Here is a 23,651-nt window from a genome sequence, read left to right on the forward strand (position 1 = left end):
CTTTCCTCTCTAAACTCCATGATTTTTTGCATCAAACTTTTTTTCAAAATAAAGATGTTATGCTTTCGGGAGATTTCAATATCGACCTTCTAGAAGCTTCAAATGAATCTTCTGTTGAATTATTGTCTTCTGGCTTTTCTGCCTATCTGCTTCCTACTTGTCTGATGCCTACAAGAATTTCACCTAGTTCTGCTTCTCTCGTTGATAATATTTTTACATATTTACCAATTCAAGTACATTTTACTGTTTTAAGTGATATATCGGTTCCATTTTCTACTGGTTTCGGATTTGGCGTTTACTTAAAAATTACCGCAGGTAAGTAAGGAACGTCAAAAACGGTTAATGGATAAAATAACACTAAAACACCTGAATTAAAGCCTTGGTCTGTTGGATTGGCTGGATGTTATATCCACAAAGAATACAGATATGGTAACTGATATTTTTCTAAGAAAATTTAATTGCTGCCTTGATTCTAGTTGCCCATTTTTTACGAATAAAATTTGCAGAGAAAAATTTTCTTTAAGGTCATGAATAACGTCTAGAATTCTAATATCAGTAAAGAAAAAAATCTTTTATTTAAAAGGCAGTTAAAGAATCCAACTGATTATTATATTGAAAATTTTAAAATTTTCAGAAATAAATTAAATCCACTGATACGACTGTCGAAACATAGTTATTATAAAGAGTCTTTTGAAGAAGCACAAAATTCTTCTCGCCAAACGTGGTCTTTAATTAATTCTTTTATAAAAAAAAAAGAAATTTTGAGTTTCCTGAAGTTGTTAGTTTGGAGGACTGATCGACTACTAATAAATCGGAGAAAGTGGCTGATATTTCGAATACTTATTTTGCTTATATAATAGAGAAAATTGTTTTATCAGTAATGAACCAGTTTGATTCACGCAATAATAAGTATTTTTCTTCATACCTTCCATCTCAAAAAAGAAGTTCAATTTTTCTTGGGGCCTATTTCTCAGTCTGAAATCGCAAAAATAGAGTGTGATCTGAATCCAGGCAGTTCAGCGGGAATAGACGGGTCTAGTTCTATAATTGTTTAAGAAATATTGTCTGCATCGATTTTACCATTAATGCATATAATTAATCTTTCATTTAAAACTGGAGTATTCCCGTCTGCTTTTAAAGAAGCGAGGATAATTCTACTTAACAAAGGTTACTCTCCTGAAACCCCATCAAATTACCGCCCTATTTCTATTTTGTCAGCTTTTTCTAAGATATTTGAGAAGGCAATTCATGACCATTTATTTTCAATACTGAACACGCTATTCTTGCTCTCTTCCAATATATTCATGAATGCTTAGATAGAGGTGAAATTTCAGCAACAATATATTTAGATTTTACAAAAGTATTTGATACATTATCCCATTGTATTCTCTTTTGTAAATTGGATTATTGCGCTGTGCACGGGCCGGCGTTGGATCTAGTTAAATCTTATCTTGACATGCGAAAGCAACAAATAGATGGAGGCAATTTCCTGTCTCCACCTGTTCCTCAGTCTTCGAAGGTTGGGGCATCTCAAGGCTCTGTCCTAGGTCCTCTGCTTTTTCTAATTTATATAAACGATATTCATTGTGCTTTGGCAATCCCGTGTCTCCATACACATTTTGCTGGTGATATGGCAGTTTCACTTTCTGAGGAGAATGACGAGGAGTTGGAGGTGAAACTGGATACTGCATTTTCTAATGTTCTTGATTGGTGTTCTTCAAATTTTATTGCTTTGAATTTATCAAAAACTAATTACATAATTTAAGGCAGAAAATAAAATATCCGCCCTCGTATTACCCGATTTACTTCTTCAAAGTATCTATTATCAATATCTCGGGTGGAAATGATAAAGTACCTTGGACTTGTGATTGACGAAAGCTTATCTTGTAAAACATACATTCAAAACCCACGCTTAAAGATCTCAAGGCATGCTTGTTTAATGCCAAGTTTGAAACACTATTTGCCCTGCTCTGCTTTACGAAGCATTTATTTTGCTTTGATTGAGTCTAGTATTAATTATTGTTCTGTAGTATACTTATCCAATACAGATTAAACCAATACAGATTTTACAAAATAAAGCCCTAAGAATCCTGAAACTTTGTATTCCATCGCCTATTGCACTTCCAAATAAGTCTTCTACAGCATCTTTATATACTTATTTAGATATACTTCCAATTTCTCAACAATTTTCTTTTGAAGCAATTCTTTTCAAGTTCAATGATGACATTAAGAAATGTCCGCCATATTACCTCAATCAAAGTTTGTTCTCCCAATCACAAGATTTACATAATTATAACACTCGACAAAAAAAGAGTATCTACATTGACAAGTATAGTACTGAGAGATCTAAATTCGCTCCGTTTGTGTCAATACGTCGGTGCTGGGATGTTCACAAGGATCTTATTGATAAATTTTCCTCTATCCATTCATAAAAAGAAAACTTAAATTTCATTTAATTCAGGATTACTTTTAATTAAGCATCTTTTAATAAGGCAAAGTTATTTTTATGGTTTGTTGCTCTAGGTGAATTCGGGCCTCTCAGCTATCTCCCAGTATTAATTTATATTTAATAATATTGAAGTTTTCAATTTTTTTCAATAATATTGAAAGATCCTAGGCTAGCTGCTACTTTCATATTATTGTTGTGTTATTGTATCTTTGCCGTCTTGTTTACTGTGTTGCGAGAGCAACACTTTGGTTTTTCCCTTTTTTTTTTTTTTTTCTCCTATGCCACCGATCTCAGCTTATTCCTGGAAACTGGTAAGGGTCTAACCTGTGCGGTTTTAACGGACAGTGTGGACCTCAGGCTGGATTGATGAATATGACATTACATTTTGGAAAGCTCCGCAGAACTCTTGCCTGGGGCTAAAAAGGATGGTTTTTGCTTGTCCACGAGCCAGAGTCTATGGTGTGCGAAGTGAAGTGGAGTTATATAGCCTATGTCAGAGAGGAATATCTGAAGTTGTGCAGCCAATTTTTCGTTTCATCAAACCATGTTTCTGCTTTCGAGTGGAAAGCTCCGTTCTAGCAGTCAAGCAGACAGGCACCACTTTCAAATTGAAGATGAACTAAAATCTATAAGTGTTAAATATATGTGGCAGTTACTCGGCCCCACAGCCAATATATCTTCTTTGAGTGATAAATAGAAAAATTTACAGAAGCAAAAATGTGGCATTTTCCCACGGGCCCGAAAGTGCTGCCATCTATTATTTCTACCCATTTCTGTTCGTGATTTCAGCTGAGTTTATCATTCGGTTTTTCGGACTTGGGATTGCGGTAGAGAAATGGTATCAGATATGCCTAATAAACTTTAAAAGTTCTCTCATTTCTAAAGAAATTGGAGCTTATTCTTTGCTCCTTTCTAAATGGTGACGTTAGAAAGTTAACCTACGGCAAAAAAAAAATCAACTTTTGAACTAGGATAGATATAATTTTTTTCGACAGCAATTGATAGCTCTTGATGAGCTGAGCAAAGTATATATATATATATATATATATATATATATATATATATATATATATATATATATATATATATATATATTTATATATTATGACATCCAATTTTTGGTACAAAAATTCCTTCATGAGGTATACCAGTTTGAAAGTTTCAAGGGGTTGACAACTTTTGTAGTAAGATACACACTGAAACGAAATCTAGACCGATACAAATTGTGAGACATATAGAGGACTTGTATCACTTTCGGCAATGAGGGGTTAGCAACTTTTGCTAGTTGTTGTATCTATTATTTGTTTCCAGTGTATTTGATGGTAAAACCAACTTGGTTCCAGTGGTAAGACATGTAGGAGACTTGTAAGTGATAATCTGCTGTTAGGCTACAGTCAACTTCAGCGATGAGGGGTTTGCAACTATGCTAGTTGGTGTACCCATTTATTTGTTTCCGGTGAACTTGATGGCTATCACGGGAGAGGAACTTATAAGTAAGAATTGGTTCACTTTGGGCGAGAAGCAGCTGTCACGATGTCTACAATTGAAAAGGATAAAGTTCAACTGTTTGCAAAGTCAATCTAGTCCCTTCTTTCGATATTGTTTTGTAGTTGTTTTTCAACGCTGAGGTTTAGCCTTTAGTCATGTGACAACTGATTGCGTTCTTGTTTGAACAGACCGTTTTAAAAACTTCGATATGCTGACAACTTCATCATTTAACCGGTAGTGAAGAAGCAAGCACAAACGAGAATGTAAAACAATGAGATAATTTCGTAATAATTACTAGAATGTCATCAATGGTATTTTGATCCTGAAAAGTTAGGGATAGCTTTATAATACCAACTAGATTATGTAAGATATTGTTCCGAGTTTTCATCCGTCACGATGTCTACGATTGAAAAGGATAAAGTTCAACTGGCTTCAAAGTCAATTTAGTCCCTTCTTTTGATACTATTTTGTTGTTGTTTTTTCAACGCTGAGGAATCGCCTTTGATCATGTGATTACTAATCAATAGCGAAGAAACAAAACCAATATGTTGCTCTTGCAACACTTTAGTCGGCGAAACCGGTTGCCGCAACACTTCACGTTGCCCGGGCAACGTAGGTATAGTCTTTGTATTGTAGTGTTATTTGTTATTTCATCTTTGTCTAAGCCTAGTTTTTCGAGCTGGTCTCCTCATGAGCCTTTGTCAAATATATACATGTATATGTGAATAATAAAATGATTGAACATGATTGAACCTACTGCACCACTGGTCCCATTCCAGATCTGCTACTGGCCCCAGTCAGGATCGAGCAAGTTCTTTATTCAAACAAAAGTGCGTGATCAAACTTGAAAAAACAAAAAAACTTAAAGAGAGTACGTTCAAAAAATAACTTTATGCTGCAAATATTCTGCGTTAATATTCAAACTCGCTTAAAGAGAGTAGATAAGTTGGCGTCAGCAGAACGAGTAAAATCGAGAAAATTACTATACACATTTGTTATGTATTTAATAATGGTTAAAAATTACTGAAACACAGAAGACTCAAATAGTAGAAAGCTGCAGAAGGAGAAGCCTAGCCAACATGGACTACAGTAGTAAATTTAAAAGAAGGGCACGATAGAAAGGACAAAGACCGAAAGAAGACAAAAGAAAAACCAACTATAACGCATAAATAAACAATTGTGAAAAATTTTCTATCACATTTGAACATAAATAATACAAGATCCACTAATGTATATTTATTTTACAATTTAACTTGTTCAAGTCTCCTTATTCAGTTGAGGGAGGTTACCATAACGGTTTTCAATGACGGTTTTTCAGATACCATAACGGTGAAAGATTTATTTGTTATTTTCCACTTTCTTATTTGAAATATTATTCCCATTTTTCATATTTTCATTTATTTTGGTGAAATCGTACCCCCAATAATGTATCTTACCCATCAAAATGCACATACACAAAGACCTTCAGTGGCAGAGCTCCGCCAATATAGCTTGATTTTTACGGTAAATGCTATAATCATATATAGCTCTCATGTATTTTCTAAATTTTGATAGCCCCCCCCCCCCTCCCCAGGCAAATACAGAAAAACCAGAAAAAAACATCAAACATATATAAGACTCGAAATAATCGCTTTAATAGAGGAAACTCCGTCTATACAAAAATAGTACAAATGAGGAGTAAGTTACAAAGAATCACAGTAAAACAAATTAACTATTACAAAGTATATTTACGTACATCCCAAAAATATCTACAAAAATTGCGCAGAATATCTCGTTCCTGTGCTTTCAATCAGCTTGGCGTTTACTTTTATTTATGTATAGAGTTTTTATTTCTTTTCATGCTATTTTCTTCGGAAAAAGAGCATTAAATAATGGGTCGATTTTAAAAAAATGTTCAAATGGTGGACATATGGCAAACATGGATGCTGGAGGCGTCGAGGATTGTATTCAATCTGGCTTCTAAGGCAGTCAGAACGTACTACCTTACCCTGTGTAAACTATTGAATTGAAAATGTATATATATCAAAATATATATACATATATATCAAAATATATATATACATATATATATGTATATATATATATATATATATATATATATATATATATATATATATATATATATATATATATATATATATATATATATATTTATATATATAAGTTCTGAGATCCTCAATTATCAAGAGTATCGTGATATAGCTATCTCACTAACGTAGCAGAAGAACGTAGCATGCGATACGTTCTTCTGATGTGAACATATGAGCTGATCGTTTTCTTTCGTGGTATAGCAAATCTTAGAACAGATAGCGCAGCTGGGGTGCTTTCTATTTTCTGTAGAGAAGTTTCTTTTAGACTCTCTCCTGTATTTTTTCTCTTTTTCTTGAAAATTATTTTTTTCTACTAAATTTTTCTCTTTTTTTTTTCGTTGATAAAAATGTGTGAACTTGACGTCAAAATATTGACGTTTTTTAGCTTATTTTATTTACCGCTTTGCTTACAAGTTATTCCCGTTAGTTTTATGTTTCAATTTTATCGATACACCAAAAGGCTAAGAATTTATTTATGACAATCTATTACCTGTCCTAAATAGTCCCGCACTCTATTCACTTTTTTCGTTTTCCTTTTGTTTTTTTTCTTTCTTTTTTTGTTTTTTTCTTTCTTTTTTTGTTTTTTGATTTCGTATTTGTTTACTATTTTTCTTTATGTATAGAGTATTTCGTCTTTTTATGTTATTTTCTTAAAATTTTATTTTTTCTACTATTTTTTTTTTCTCTTTTATCCGTTGATAAAAATGTCTGAACGTGACGTCAAAATATTCACGTTTTTTTAGCTTATTATATTTACCGCCTTGCTTACAAGTTATTCCCGTTAGTATTATGTTTCAATTTTATCGATACACCGAAAGGCTAAGAATTTATTTATGACAGTCTAATATCTGTCCTAAATAGTCCCGCACTATATATGTTCCATTCGCATATGTGTACCTTTTTATATACGTACTTTGTGTACGTTTCATATATGTAATATCGCACTATAAATTTACTTTTGTACTATGTACAAAACTAAGTACGTAGTATATAATGCGACAGTACATCTATAAAAAGTCCTTATACAAAAAGTGCTCATAAGTGCGATAGTACATATGTAAATGGAATAATATTTGTGTACTGTTACTATAGTACATGGGTAGTATATACTTTTATATATGTTCTTTGTGTACTTTTGATACACACCGTTTACTTGTGTACTTTTGATGTCGTGAGGTAAAATTTAAAAGAAATGGGAACTCCTTCGGAGCTGTGTTGGCCTCTGTTGGCTTGGTGTTGAAGTGAGTTGTTAGTAGTAGTATTAGCAGTGCTTTTGATGTCTATATTATTACTATATATGTACTTTTTGGCATGTATCATTGCTTTTGATGAACTTTCTTAGAGTCTTCTGATTAAGAGTTAGAAAGATGATTTGTTTCCTATTCTCTAATTGATCTTCTTTAACGGACTTTTTCTTTTCCAGATCGTCCAATATCTTATTTGTATCAATCTCTTCATTACTATGATAAGAAGCTTTCTGACCGCCTGCCACTTAAGAGGCGGATAGCGTCGTTCATATTTCAAGCGTTGAAAGATGTTCGCCCCAAAAATTGGTGCTTCACTGAAGCTTTTCAGCAATATCTAAATTCAACGCCCCGGTCAATGCAACAGCAAGAGGAAGGCCAGACCTGGCAGCCTGATCTCGAACATTTTGTTAGACTTGTTGGACGGCTTGTCGAAAGTTTGTATTGTTATAATTTACAAAGATACTTATTCTACACTTATTATATACTATTTATATGTTTAGATAATATTTATTGATTTGAATATGTATTCAAGTGTTTGTAAATATATTTGTTGATTAGTCTATACTTCTCTTTTACCTATAATATTTATTGAATATTCATAATTTATCAGTCATTATTTCCAAAATGTTTAGTCTAAAAGGTACATCGCTTGATTTAAAATTATATGCGCGACTGATAGGAGGATTTTCTGAAAATATGTTTTATTTTAATTTATAAAATTATTCAATATTTATGACCAGATTTATTTATAAGCAACTAGCTTACTCATCACGCATTGCTACAATCTGAAAGGAAAGAAAAGTCAATGAAAATTTCTCCTCCCCCCCCCCCCACGACATTTCCCCCAGCGGAAAATTCCCCCGGGAAATATCCATCTTCCGATAATTCTTGGCTGGAAAATTGTCCCGCTAGGTTGTGACGGAAGTCGATTTTTGCTTTGGCAGCCGAATTTTAGGTTGCTCGATGACAAAAATATCCTTGTGGGTGCCAATTTTCGGTTTGCTTTTGTTTTGTATCAGAGTTGCTCCTTTCAGGAGAAATATGTTTGTCATTGTTGTCATTGTAAATGGATCCTTTTAGGAAAAATATGGTTGTCATTGCCATATGTTGTCAATATATTTGCCATCCTTATGGGTGCCAATTTTCGGTTTACTTTTGTTTTGTATCAGAGTTGCTCCTTTCAGGAGAAATATGTTTGTCATTGTTGTCATTGTAAATGGATCCTTTTAGGAAAAATATGGTTGTCATTGCCATATGTTGTCAATATATTTGCCATCCTTATGGGTGCCAATTGTCGGTTTGCTTTTGTTTTGCATCAGAGTCGCTCCTTCCAGGAAAAAATATTTATCCTGTCAAAAAGGAAATACATAGATATGTGCAGTTAATTTATCAAATCTTTTATATTTGAAAATATATTTTGAGAATGGAGATTTTGTCCAAGTGTTAATGTGTTTGGAGTTATATAAATTGGCACACTCAAATTATATGTTTTACTATGGGCATGTATTTAACCTTTCGGGAACTACTTATTATGAGAGAGTTTTGGTCTGAAGTTAAAAAACTATATGCCAAATCAAGCGCTCTTAAAAATGCGAAAAAAAATAAAAATACATCTATGTATATTGTACAAAATTAGAAAAAAGTTTTGATAAAAATACAAAAATACAGTTATGCAGGTTTTGATAGGAGGAGGTGCCAAACTTACGAAGAAGAAACGTGGTAGAAAAATCAAAAATAATCAGCGAAAAAAATATATGATAGCCGAAATTTAAAAGATAGATTTTTGAAGCTTTTTTGAAATTTTATTAATGAATTTGTTTGCTTATTTTTACGATTCAACGGGGCAACACTGACGAAAATTTGGTACTATCCTAAAAACTTCATAAAGTTTTTGGAAGCAACTAAAAGAAAAATCATATAAAATCGCGGTTTTCACTTATGAAGAGACTTAAGATGGTTCCAGGGGACCGAAAATGTTTATGATATTGATACTCTAAAAATAGAGAACATGGAAATATCGTATTTGATTTATGATTGATAGCCCCAATTAGCTTTTGATCTGTTGGCCAATCCAACCTGCATATATGTCGAAAAAAAAATCCAAATGCTTGGCTACCTTCTCCCTCTACTTTTTTCAATTCTTGAATTCGCCACAACTTGTGAATAGGTCTTTTATTCCACAATTTATTACGTGGGCGTTGGTATAGATTTTATACTCCCATTGAAAGGTAAACTTTAATTGTTTACCATTGAAAGGTAAACACTATTAATTGCTGCATAGTATCGTTTTTGTGTATTTGCCGTATCTTCATCCGGCCTTGTTATGTGACCTTGTATTGCTGAAAATCTGAAAATATGCATCTCCCTCTATTTATTATATGATATTTTGTTTTTATTTTAGCAATAACCAACAAATCTCCTTGTCCATTTCCCCAAATGGATTGGAGGTTTAACGAATTTCCAAATATGGGCACGCATGCACTATATGTTACGGTGGTGGAAATCCTTGCGTTGCCGATTTCACCTCAAATTGCGGGGACAGCATTAATTGATACAGTCTTAAAAGGGTAACGTGGCATTTTTTACTTGGGCTTCCTCTTCTTCTTTCGCTTTCTGCTTCTCTCTCTCTCTCTCTCTCTCTCTCTCTCTCTCTCTCTCTCTCTCTCTCTCTCTCTCTCTCTCTCTCTTTCTCTCTCTCTCTCTCTCTCTCTCTCTCTCTCTCTCTCTCTCTCTCTTTCTTTCTTTCTCTCTCGCCCTCTCTTTCTCTCCATCTTATACTTTTTATTAGTAAGGCGTGTCATTTGAAAGATGACCATTGCCATTGTGGCCCTAATGTTCAAAACTTTCAAACAGTTCGTGGTAACGAACTGTAGTAAGGAGCGACCCGGCTCAATAGTAACCAAAACTCTAAAAAATGGAATTTTGATACCAATAGCTACATCAAAAGAATCGCATTTTAATGCTGGTTTTAAATATGTAAGTTTCATCAAGTTTAGTCTTACCCATCAAAAGTTACGAGCCTGAGAAAATTTGCGTTATTTTAGAAAATAGGGGGAAACGCCCCCTAAAAGTCATAGAATCTTAACGAAAATCACACCATCAGATTCAGCGTATCAGAGAACCCCACTGTAGAAGTTTCAAGCTCCTATCTACAAAAATGTGGAATTTTGCATTTTTTGCCAGAAGGCAGATCACGGATGCGTGTTTATTTGTTTTTTGTTTTTTTTTGTTTTTTTTTTTTTCTTTTTCCCAGGGGTGATCGTATCGACCCAGTTGTCCTAGAATGTTGCAAGAGGGCTCATTCTAACGGAAATGAAAAGTTCTAGTGCCCTTTTTAAGTGACCAAAAAAATTGGAGGGAAATTAGGCCCCCTCCCACGCTAATTATTTTCCCAAAGTCAACGGATCAAAATTCTGAGATAGCCATTTTATTCAGCGTATTCGAAAAACCTTATAACTATGTCTTTGGGGACGACTTACTCCCCCACAGTCCCCGTGGGAGGGGCAACAAGTTACAAACTTTGACCTGTGCTTACATATAGTAATGGTTTTTGGGAAGTATACAGGCGTTTTCAGGAGGATTTTTTTGGTTTGGGGGAGGGGTTGAGAAGAGGGGGATATGCTGGGGGAACTTTTCTTAGAGAATTTGTAATGAAAGAAGAAAATTTCCATGAAGGGAGAGCAGGATATAGGCTACTAGCATTATTTAAAAAAAAAAACAATTAAAAAATAAAAGTGAAAAAGCTTTTTCAGCTGGAAGTAAGGAACAGCAATAAAACTTAAAACAAACAGAAATTATTACCCATATGAGGGGCTCACCTCCCTCAGGAAAAACAATTAAAAAATAAAAGTGAAAAAGTTTTTTCAGCTGGAAGTAAGGAACAGCAATAAAACTTAAAACAAACAGAAATTATTACCCATATGAGGGGCTCACCTCCTTTTAATACCTCGCTCTTTACGCTAAAGTATTTTCAGTAATTTCAACTACTTATTCTACGGCTTTTGTGATTCAAGGGGTCATTCTTAATGAATTGGGATAAAATTTAAGCTTTAGTGTAAAGAGCGAGGTACTGACGATGGGGCGAATCCCCTCATATATGTAATTAAAACATGAGAATACAAAAGTTCTTTACGTAAGCTAATCTATAAGTTACGTAAATCTTTTACCAATAAAAAGATTCGTAAAAAATTAAAAGTTCTAGTTGCCTTTTTAATTAACCAAAAAATCGGGGGGCAACTAGGTTTCGTCCCCCGCTCTTTTTTTCTCAAAATCATTCGATCAAAATTATGAGAAAGCCATTAAGCCAAAAAAAAAAAAATATGAAAATTTCGTTTTGATTATTCCTCTGCGGAGAGCCAAAATCAAAACATGCATTGATTCAAAAACGTTCAGAAATTAAATAAAAAAAAAACAAATTTTTTTAACTGAAAGTAAGGAGCGACATTAAAACTTAAAACGCACAGAAATTACTTCGTATATGAAAGAGGCTGCTTCCTCATCAACGCCCCGCTCTTTACGCTAAAGTTTTTTACTGTTTTAAAAAGAAGGATTGAGAGAAAGAGTCAAACTCTAGCGTAAAGAGCGGGGCGTTGATGAGGAAGCAGCCTCTTTCATATACGAAGTAATTTCTGTGCGTTTTAAGTTTTAATGTCGCTCCTTACTTTCAGTTAAAAAAACTTGTTTTTTTTATTTAATACAGAATTGGAAAAAACCGGGATAGAAGTATTGAAATGGATATAATTGGGCTTTTACACAGTTTCGCTTCTCCCCTCCTCACCCCATCCTTCCTCCATATTCTCCTTCCCTCACTCCATCTTTGATCAGCTCCCGATTTTCTCCCCCGCCGTCCCATCCTTCCCCCACCTTCTATTTCCCACGCCCCATCCTTGATCAGCTCTCGATTTTCTTTTCTCCCCCCACCCCATCCTCCCCCCACCTTCTCCTTCACACACCCATCCTTGATCAGCTCTTGATTTTCTTTTCTACCCACCCCTCCTTCCTTCACCTTCTCCTTCCCCCATCCCATCCTTGATCAGCTCTCGATTTTCTTTTTACTATGCAATGATTTAAAAGAAAGATTTTAAGGAAATGAGAACTTCCTGGGAGGGTGTAAAAAGGGAGGTTTTGAATAGATTGGGACGGATCAGGAGCTTGCATACCTGTGTTGGTCTCATCATCGCTTGGTGCTACGGTGAGTTGTTAGTAATAGTAGTAGTATGTAATGGTTAAGTAAAGTAATTGGCTGTCGCTACTGGGAACAATATACGACACTTCAATACTGTTTTATATATCTCCAGCTATAGATGAGCTAAAATGCAATCGAGAATTATTTTGGGGATGCGTCAGAATTGGGGAGGGTATCTAAGTTCGTCAAAATCTCTAAAACAGGCTGATAGTACGACAAATACATGACAGTAAACCATAGGTAAAACCATGACAAATCGTTTATTTGGTGGAATGCTATACGTGAGTCGAAAAGCCGTCAGGGAAGAAAATATGTTCTGAAAACTATTCCGTGTCAGGGGCTGGGGATTTGCGATTTTCTAGTTTTAATTTTGGATTCTTAAATTCCGGCTGGGATATCTTCTGTACCTTCTTTTTTTGGCCTTTTCGCTGCTTGTTCTCTCGATTTGTTTTGTTTTTGTCTGAAAGTGTTGTTTTATTTTTTGTTGCTCTCCAGTTAGCTCTTTATAAAGTTAGCTGACTTACAAGACACCCTTCCAGTTACTTGACACATCGAGGGCTGGCTTCAGTTGGTTAGTGTTGTAAATTTTTCGCAACTTGTTGTATTAATGAAGATTTACCTTGTTAGTGATATGTCATGTCGACCATTTTATTTAAAATTTTATTCATTGCTATAAACATATACTCATTTTATTTAAGGCTGTTTCAGCTTTTGCAGGTATTTTCTCATTCTAAAAATAAATTTCACCAGCAGAAATTGCATGTAAATAAAAAAAAATTAGATGGTGGTTTCAAAATGCGACAAAAAATGAAGATATGTAATAGGAAGGAAAATTGCCAATATGGTAGCTAGAAAGTTGCAAATAACATTGCTAGACAATTTGAATTCTAGAAAAATAATTCAGGAAAAAGAAAAAGAAATGATTTCTTTATTATTATCTTAACAAACATGTACCCAAATTAAGATGTATCCCTACAAGATTTCCCAATATTAAATGAAAACGGTCAAAGAACCCATACAATGTCCGTAAATTAACTACGGTAGTAGGGCCAATCTAAGTAAATGTTAGTTGGGGTGGGAGAAGGATTTTTCTATCAAAAGAAAACATGAAGATGCTAAAAAGAAACTTTTAAAATCTAGAGGGGTAAGGCAATAACATCTGGCCTCTCATCCCTAATTGGCACCCCCTGAGAGGTAGTCATTGTCGTAATTTATAGTTGAATTGTTAACAAAACAAAACGGTTAAATACCTCATAGTGAAAAAAATTATGCGTATAAATATATATTTGACTCTCTATTTTATTTACAATCAAAGATGAAACAACCAGAAAAAACAAGTAAATGGTCAGAATTAATTAGATAATAAAGAAGTGTAGCAATGGGAAAAAAAAGGCTACCATCATCAATGCACTAAAACCTACATTGATTTGAAATATGTAAATATGTTGATTATTCAGTCTTGGCTAATTTCAAATCAATTGAATAGCCGTGTTTTTGGCTTGATGTAATTCTAGGTACAAGCTAAACCTCCATTGGCAATTGAGCTTTTGTTAGCGTCAGAAACTGCCCTTACCTGGATCTAAGAATTATTAAACCTTACTGTGAATGGGTTTAAAGAAAACGTAATATGGTTGCGGCGTCGGACGCAACCTTCTAAAGAACGGACTATAGCCCATAGTAACCGGAAATTCAAAAACAGATTTTAGAAAAACAAACCTATCCAGTGAGGAATAATCAAGGAATTACATTCAGGTCTTTTTGTTTTTCTATTTTCAGGTATCCTTTAATAGAATATGGATCCATATACGATTGGATCAACGCTCTTGGTCTGATTTTAGCTGCTCTGCCTGAATCTTATTGGAGTCCATTTTATGACCGGTATGATCAAATGTTGGATAACCCGGTCCTTACCCATTGGCCATACAAGGCAAACCCATTCCAGGTATTATTTCCTTAGCTTGAATCTAATCTTATTTTCAAAGTTTTCGACTTTTAGTCTTGAGTTAGTACTGACGAAAACTCACTGCCTTATGTAATATAAGGGTGAAGGTGCATTTTCTTAAATGTGTCAAGGAACGAAGGCAAATTAAAAACACGATAACTGGGCATGACGTTCACTTTGGGTCCTCTCAAGTAGCCTACTGGGTAATTTGTCGACTTTCTAAGCATTTAATGTTTACCTTGTTATTTCAGATTTATTTGGTCGCAGGTTCAGGGCCGTATCAAGGGACAAGGCGTTACCCTGTTTGAACTCCCCGTGCCCCAAATATTTGTCTGACTCACACAAAAATACACGTAAACGATTTTTGTTTACGTTTTATAAAGCTTTGTTTTTGCAAACCACCCCTCCCCTCCCCGAATAAAAGCCTGAAAGAACGAAAAGAGTGAACCACGGCCCATAGTAACTAAAAAGATAAAAACGTGTTCAAAAAGTGTCCTCTGAGAAAAAATCGCCATTGTAGCTGATTCAGGAATGGTAAACATGATCTTGATAGTAAAATGATATTTTGAAAACAAATTTATGGAAATTTCAAAAATTAGCATGAGATCCCTTGAAAGTGGCGTCAGATCTAAACAAAAAGTTCACGATTGGAATTGCCATTGCCAAAACCACATATATGAAACTTACCTTGAACAGTAAGGAAAATCGCTTTTTTTGCGTTGGTAGCACTGATATGTCGTCTGTTTTTCTTGTTTCTTTTCTTCTTTTTTTTCATCGCTAGAAAGGCACGGAAACATCACAGAGAGAGGGCTCATTTTAAAAAAATTGCAATGTCTAGTGTGTTTTGTAAGTATTAAAGTATAATATTAAAACAGAATGCAATTTTTGACTAAAACTGCACCCTGATATACAAGATGATGTAACACACGTGTCTTTGGACAAGGGATATGATATCATAATGCAATATGATATTATAATGTAATATGTAATGTGATTTATGTTTACGAAACTTCAAGCTCTGGTAGGTTCCTATTCGATGTTTTTTGTCATTATGAGTCAAATCACTTGGTAGTTCGTTTTTGCTTTGGGAAATTAGGTTACAGCTTCAAGAAAAAGGAAGAATATTACCCGAAAATGTGTTCTTGGGCTATTGTGATGAAAAAATTTAAGTAGTAAAGCCTTGAAATGAAGTTCTGGGAATGCAAATTGTGGATAGTTGTGATTTGGGCTTATTATGAGTTGGACTTATTCTATTGAGCCTACTCTGAAGTCTATATGTGGTTTTGTAATAAAAGGAAGAAGGAAAACCTGGCATATCTTGTATTCGATAGTGCTCGTTTTTCTGGAAAGCTGGGATTGGTGCGCGCAAACCATACAAAGGACAAACAAACTGACTTTTACTAAAAATACCACCTTGTGATGGTGTTGTGGATACAGCCATACTTTCTGACCGAAGGTTTGGAGGTTCAATCCCACGTGTTGCAAGGCAATGTTGCTCTGGTTGTTGCATCTTACTGTTATCTTGCTAAGATCAAACAGTTCGTGGTAACGAACTGTAGTAAGGAGCGACCCGGCTCAATAGTAACCAAAACTCTAAAAATTGAATTTTGATATCAATAGCTACACCAAAAGAATCGCATTTTAATGCTGATTTTAAATATATAAGTTTCATCAAGTTTAGTCTTGCCCATCAAAAGTTACGAGCCTGAGAAAATTTGCCTTATTTAAGAAAATAGGGGGAAACACCCCCTAAAAGTCATAGAATCTTAACGAAAATCACACCATCAGATTCAGCGTATCAGAGAACCCTACTGTAGAAGTTTCAAGCTCCTATCTACAAAAATGTGGAATTTTGTATTTTTTGCCAGAAGACAAATCACGGGTGCGTGTTTATTTGTTTTTTTGTTGTTTTTTTCCCAGGGGTCATCGTATCGACCAAGTGGTCCTAGAATGTCGCAAGAGGGCTCATTCTAACGGAAATGAAAAGTTCTAGTGCCCTTTTTAAGTGACCAAAAAAATTGGAGGGCATCTTGGCCCCCTCCCACGCTCATTTTTTTCCAAAAGTCACCGGATCAAAATTTTGAGATAGCCATTTTGTTCAGCATAGTCGAAAACCATAATAACTATGTATTTGGGGATGATTTACTCCCCCACAATCCCTGGGGGAGGGGCTGCAAGTTACAAACTTTGACCAGTGTTTACATATAGTAATGGTTTTTGGGAAGTGTACAGACGTTTTCAGGGGGGATTTTATTTTGTTTGGGGGGTGGGGCTGAGGGGAGGGGGCTATGTTGGAGGATCTTTCCTTGGAGGAATCTGTCATGGGGGAAGAAAAATTCAAGGAAAAGGGCGCATGATTTTCTAGCATTACTATAAGAAAACAATGAATAATAAACATGAAAACGTTTTTTCAAATGAAAGGAAGGAGTAGCATTGAAACTTAAAACGAATAGAGATTATTACGCATATGAGGGGTTCCAAAAATACTTTAGCATAAAGAGCGAGGTATTTAGGAGGAGATAAATTCCTCGCTCTTTATGCTAAAGTATTTTTAGTAATTGCAACTATTTATTCTACGGCCTTTCTGATTCAGGGGTCATTCTTAAAGAATTGGGACAAAACTTAAGATTTAGTGTAAAGAGCGAGGTATTAACGAGGATACAAACCCCCTTGTATACATAATAAAAATATAAGATTATGAAAGTTTGTTACGTAAGTTGCTAATTTATAAGTTACGTATATTTTTTACTAATAAAAACGTTCGTTAAAAATTAAAAAGTTCTAGTTGCCTTTTTAAGCAACCGAAAAATTGGAGGGCAACTAGGCCTCCTTCTCCATCCCTTATTTCTCAAAATCGTCTGATCAAAACTAAGAGAAAGCCATTTAGCCAAAAAAAGAATTAATATACAAATTTCATTTTAATAATTTATGTGCGGAGTGCCAAAACCAAACATTCATTAATTCAAAAACGTTCAGAAATTAAACAAAAAAAACTAATTTTTTTAGCTGAAAGTAAGGAGCGACATTAAAACTTAAAACGAACAGAAATTACTCCGTATATAAAATGCGTTGTCCCCTCCGCAATCCCTCGCTCTTTGCGCTAAAGTTTGACTCTTTGCCACAATTCTACTTTTTAAAACAATTAAAAGCTTTAGCGTAAAGAGCGAGGGATTGCAGAGGGGACAACCCATTTTATATACGGAGTAATTTCTGTTCGTTTTAAGTTTTAATGTCGCTCCTTACTTTCAGCTAAAAAAATTAGTTTTTTTTATTTAATTACTCTCAAAGTTTATTTGACCTGTTCTGTTAACATGCAGGTTTGAATTGATCTTCAACGCGGATATTAATTTAACAATCGCAGCATACGAATTTGATATAAATAAGAGATCGAATACAATGCAAAATTACCTCAGGTAGGAAGGTTGAGGAATAATTATGACGTGATCTATATTTACTCCCTGTTATACAACTGTCAAACGTCATTTTGACAGTTTTTTTCTAGTTTTTCGGTCCCAGATAGATATTAGTTCAGAATAACATCTAGCAGTGAAGAGATAGGACAAATATGCCGCCTTTACTTCTATTGAAAAATTCATTTTTACTTTTAGTATATTAAGTTTTTTTTTCACACTTTGTAATTTTTCTATGAACTAGTTTCCATTCTCTTCCAGGTTTTCAACTGGAAGGAAGCACTGCACTATCATCATGATCCTCAATGGGTGCAATTTTTAGCAATTTGTCATTCAGTATGGCATCACGCCACGCCTGGACAAATAGCTTTACTTCCGAGGTATGCTCTAAATTTACTACATCTATTTTATATGGTTGCTTTTGAGAATTTAGATCAATGTCAGGGTGGTTTAAAAAAAGAAGGAAAAAAACAACTAAATGATCAAAAAGCTAAATTTCTCAAATAAACATTGATAATTTAAAAGTAATTCATACAGTTCAATAAATAGATATATAAGATACACGTTGAAAATAAGTACTGTTTTCTAATTCGGTATCCACGCGCCAAAGCTGCAGGGTTACTTCCATAATGACAATGCGATGTTGACATATCCTTCTTCTGTAAATTTTACGGCTGATCGGTTGTGACTGACAGACGTCCTCTTACTCCAACTCGGGTACAAATCGAATTTGAAACTAAGATTGAATAAATTTCTTGGGGAATTAAACAAGCCAGTTTTGGGGTAAAAACAGTCGTTTTTGAATTACCTCTAAAACGCAAAATAACGGTTAGTCCCTGAATTGGCTTTCGTACTGTTCGCTTAAATCTAGACTGACCAGCCGTTCCTTAATAGAAAAATTGCTCTGGTGTCATAGTCTACGCAATATCAGAGACTTAGGAAAGATTAGCCTATATCTCTTGAAATGTTTATTGGATCTTCATCCTTCTACGAGCAGTGGTCCAAGACTGGATTGTCTGACGTTGACGTCAACTTTTGCTGCCCCACACTAGGTGTTGGACACACTACTTCTAAGTAAATATGTTTGATGATTTTCTTATATATTTCTTTTCACCCCAAATTTCAGTAAACTGAAAATGGAGTGCCACTACCCTTTTGTGACCTTGGTTGTCCTTTCGCCCTCTATTGGCACCATGACAAGAATTAAAGATACTTTCTTAACCGGATCATGGGAAAGGTCTATCAGTATGCCTTTAAGGACAATATGATGTGACCTTCCCCAAGGGTAAAAGTGGCTAATAATGCTAAGAACCCATTTTAAAACTAGGGCCTTGTAAGTGCATTTGTTAGAGACTTGGACATGTTAAAAGTGTTGAAATCAAAACCAGACCGTTTATGGTAATGAGTGGCTAGTAAAGGGTGAATAATAAGTGGCTAATGAGTGACTAATGAGTGGTATTGAATAGCTAACCTTACCCTCGTCACTAGTAATCAAAGCGCTAAGATAATGATAGTTAAAAAAAAAATTATGAATAACAATTCCCAAGTATACCTGCAGAGAGATTGGGAAGAGGTTGGAGGATCGTCTCGAGACCAAGATCCACCCTTAAAAATTGAAAAATTGCCACCTGAAAAGTAACTTTTTTGGGATTTCAAACACCCGACACTACCGAAAATATGAGCCAATAGACTGTCTGCTATCGTTCTTCTTGGATCACGGAAAATGTTATTTTGTGCTCTCGTCTAATTGATCGTTGCGGTATTGTTGTTGGGATAATTAATTTTTGAATTTAAGAATATTTTTTTGTAGTTTTTTGTTTTACGGTTGAAAAAGTGTCCTAGAGGTAGTCCCAAAAATTGCAGTTTCTTTGCTTTTTTTTATGGTTGTAAATAAACATAGCCTATTTTTTGTTTTCTCCTAAAAATTTGCTATACTTCATTTATGGAAATACAATATGGCCTTAGAAATTATGAACCCCCTTCCTGAAATAAATCCCTGCATATGTGTCTTATCGTAAGGCTTACGCTTTCTGACAAAAGAAAAAGCCTTACTGAATTGCCAATTTGAAGCCCTTGCTTAACATTTCATTCCTCAGATAGCGGTTTTCTATTCTTAGCAATGCTAACAACCTATAATGTTGAATGTTGACAAAATACAATCTCTTATTGTACATTCTCTCGTGAAATTTATAAATGTGTAATTTAAATAAATAATAGAAGTTCATTATAATTATTATTTTGTATTATTACTTTTTTGATTATTTTATGAGTATATTCATGCCTTGTCGCCCAAAGAAAAGGAAAAAGTGTTTTCCAAATGTTTAACAAGTCAAATTTTAATTTAGTTTTGTTGCTGAGAAGTTGAAACCCTTGATTAAAAAGGAAGAGCAGATTTTGTTTCTGTTTCATATGATTGGTCCAAGTCTACAGCGTCTCCATACAGAAAATGTTGGTGCCTTGGTTGGACTCACCTTGGAGCTATATGCCATTCTGGAGCAGGTGGATCGCTACTATGGAAACACCCCACTAAAACACATGGACATGATCTGTGACTTATTGTATCCTTTTATTTGGTATGATATAATATCAGTAGCCAGTGAAAATTTCGTATTTGTGTCCCTTCAAATTACTCAGGAGTGTCGAAATAACTTTGAAAACTAGAGAGGTTTCAAAAATATGCTTTAAGTAAATGTTAATTTTTATTCTTAAAATGGCGTATCAAAAATGAGGTGTTCAAAATTATTTTAACTTTTACTCCCTTTTGTACTGAGAAAAAAATGAAAGAAAATGTTCTATTTCAAGAACGTAGATAATAATTTCAATTAATTCAAATTAATTAATTAATTACATAAAAAAAATCAAAAATTTAATATGACATAGTCAGTTACCTCAACGTTAGTTTGAAACTTACTGTTTAAACGTCAGAATCAAAAAACCCAAACAGTATAGTTATACTGCTTTTTCACCTTGTTCATCGCTTTAAGCTGCTGTGATAAAGATCAGAAAGTCAGAGAAAAGAGGTAAAGCCTAGTTTCAAAAATCTCTCTTTTGAGTCTACGCGGCTTTAATAATGCAATTGCTTATGACTTGTATGGCCGTCGTAACGACTCATGATATAACACGTTTCTCCCCCAAAAAAATCGCAAAGAAAAAAGGGCAGATGATAGTTTTACTTTACATCAGTTTGGCTATATTAGATGAAGACCTCAGTGCTTCAAGAAGAGAAATCTTACGAGGCGAGTCATGTGATCTTTTAAAAAACATTTGTCGGGGCTATAGTTTGTAATTTTTCTATGCTATAGCATTTTGTTAGTAAAAGAAGGGGTGTTCCTTGGACAATTCTTGGGGATTTATCCTACTCTTCCTGCTTGTAGATAATAGCTAGTGCCTAAAGAGATTTTATCCGCTTTAAATAGTTTGACTCATACATTGTTTGTTTTGTCAACAAATAATTTAAGTAATAATAGGCCTTCTTTACTAAAAAATTAAAAAAAATGTTTCCCACTAAAGAAGATTTTCAAAGATCAAACCAAAGGTGAGCAGAAATATGGTTAAATAATTTCACAAGCGTAAAACTGTCATAAATAACAAATAAGTGAAACTTAAGACGAACAAAATTACAATAAATAACCGAGTCAAGCTCAAAACAAGCTGAAACTAAGAGGAGTGGGGCTGTTGCTTCCCATGCCTTCTAAAGACGAGAACATAATTTTCACTTTACTGAAAACAATCCTTATTTTCAGCTATTGTCTTCATTTCTCGTACTATAAAAAAAAAATCCCCTTCATAATCCAGATTCCTGAAAAAAATTGAATTCGGATTAACAGTTATATATATATATATATATATATATATATATATATATATATATATATATATATATATATATATATATATATATATATATATATATATATATATATATATATATATATATATATATATATATATATACTGATATCCCTTCCTGAAAGTCTTAATGTCTTTGGATTTATAAATTTAAGAAAGAGAATACATTTAAAGTTTATTTTGCTTGCTAATCCTATTATGCTGCCTATGATAAGCTGGATGGTCAATTCTTAATCGTGGTTGTAAAATGCACCGATACACTGACTATGAATATCATGAAAATGATGTTTCGCTGACAAACAAATTTGCGAATCAATAATTTTGATTATTGATTCGAATTTGACGTTGATCTAGATTATAAATTCGAGCTGAAAAGCAAGATTCTAGTTATAAATCTTAGGTTTGCTGTTTTATAAATTTTTCCGTTCAAGTATTCGCTCTTCAAAACATCTATGAAATGATGCAATAGATTTATTTGTTCCACTGACAATTCTGAATATTGTTTTAAGAATCAGGTTTGCCAGTGGAAAAGGTAAAAGTCAAATAATTTGTATGTTCATTCCTGAAAAATATATTCCTGCGAAAAGCATAAAATTTCATTTTCCTTATTTTCATCTTATCATATGGCTACATGTGACCGAGGTATAGAGGAGCCAAAAAGAAACTGTATTGTGCGAAAAGTCCTAAATTAACAGAGGTGAAAATGTTCTCTGGCACTTCACTGGCGCTATTTATTGAAAGGAATTTTTTTTCATGAGCACGATTACCAGTAAGGTTAAACTTTCTGTTTGGATTGTTCGAGTTCGTTGTCGAAACGTTATTTTTTAAACAAACGTTAATATATCTAGTATTCTGCTTTAATTCTTCGTGAGTTATAGGTTTCTGCCCCTGCAACGGCCTAAATTATTTAATTAGCTCAGATTTAAAATGGGAATATATCCTAAGAAACTTATGAGCTTCTAGATCAGCTGATTTTAAACCCCCTTATATTTAAAAACAAATTTTAAATACTTCTTTTTGCCAAATATCAATATTATTGTGAATATTCAGACTAGTACGACGTAATAAACTGTTTATGTTGTGGTTGAATTTTTTTTCAATTTATTTTTATTCAATAAAAAATAATTAGCTGGTTTGGGTTTACTAGATGCTTCTTTTTTTCCTGAGTAATTAGCAACCAGTCACAATGCAAAAAGAGGACAGCTGACCTCCCAGCTTAGTATGAGCCTCATGATGGTCCTGCCTAGATAATCCATCTATTCGGATGGATTATCTGAATCTGCGATTGATAATCCGTGAAAAACTGCATACCCCTAACAAAAATAATCGACTGCTAAGCTAAGCTCCTTCTAAAATATTCCTTACAGTATCAGTATTCTTGTAGATAGTTGAGTATATTTGTTGCGGAGCTCATAATTGAAGCTCAGTCCACAAAGACCTATTACCCCTACCTCCTCCCCATTAAAAAAGAAAATATAGCACTAATAGCTGCTAGTCTATTCGTGCCCCTCTATGCTATGGGATTTCGAAATATTGCCCTTTGGAAAAGAGCCTTCCTTGTTAGCGTCCATGTGTCAACCATTGTTTTTTCCAAACGTGAGAACCTAATCTGCCAGCTTCAGACCGGCTTAAGAGGGCACCATTAGTCCCTCAAAATAAAGGGAAGAGTTATCCACCACTGTTGAGCCACCAATGACAAGCGGCATTTAATCCTCTAAGTCTAAGCTAGCATGGGAACTTCTTCCTCCCCCTTCAGACTGCTCTTCAAGGGATCTTTTCTTGTGTCACGGTCGGTACTACTAATGTCGAAGGGGATTGACCCTCCTGGTATGATTCTTGCAACCATTACTGGTTTCAATCCATCCAATATTGGCAGCGTATTTCGCAAAATACCCTGCCTCATGGTCAAACACTGGGTAAGGCGTCTATTGGCTGGACGGTGACTAAATGTAGTAGTAGTAGGCCCTATTAATGCCTACACCTCCCAGGGA

The 23,651-nt window shown here is 34.3% G+C and overlaps 1 protein-coding gene across 1 annotated transcript in view; it reads left to right on the plus strand.

Annotated features, from left to right (window-relative positions):
• LOC136036693 (mediator of RNA polymerase II transcription subunit 23-like) overlaps positions 1–23,651 on the plus strand; it is a 120,880-nt gene that overhangs the window by 92,823 nt on the left and 4,406 nt on the right. The window contains exons 19-23 of the mRNA XM_065719007.1: positions 7,451–7,708; positions 9,676–9,841; positions 14,236–14,401; positions 18,073–18,191; positions 20,157–20,369. Of these exons, the coding sequence (XP_065575079.1) occupies positions 7,451–7,708; positions 9,676–9,841; positions 14,236–14,401; positions 18,073–18,191; positions 20,157–20,369 (922 nt within the window). The remainder of the gene's footprint in view (positions 1–7,450; positions 7,709–9,675; positions 9,842–14,235; positions 14,402–18,072; positions 18,192–20,156; positions 20,370–23,651) is intronic.

This window comes from Artemia franciscana, chromosome 15 (genome assembly GCF_032884065.1).
Source record: "Artemia franciscana chromosome 15, ASM3288406v1, whole genome shotgun sequence".
Classification (NCBI taxonomy): Eukaryota; Metazoa; Arthropoda; class Branchiopoda; order Anostraca; family Artemiidae; genus Artemia; species Artemia franciscana.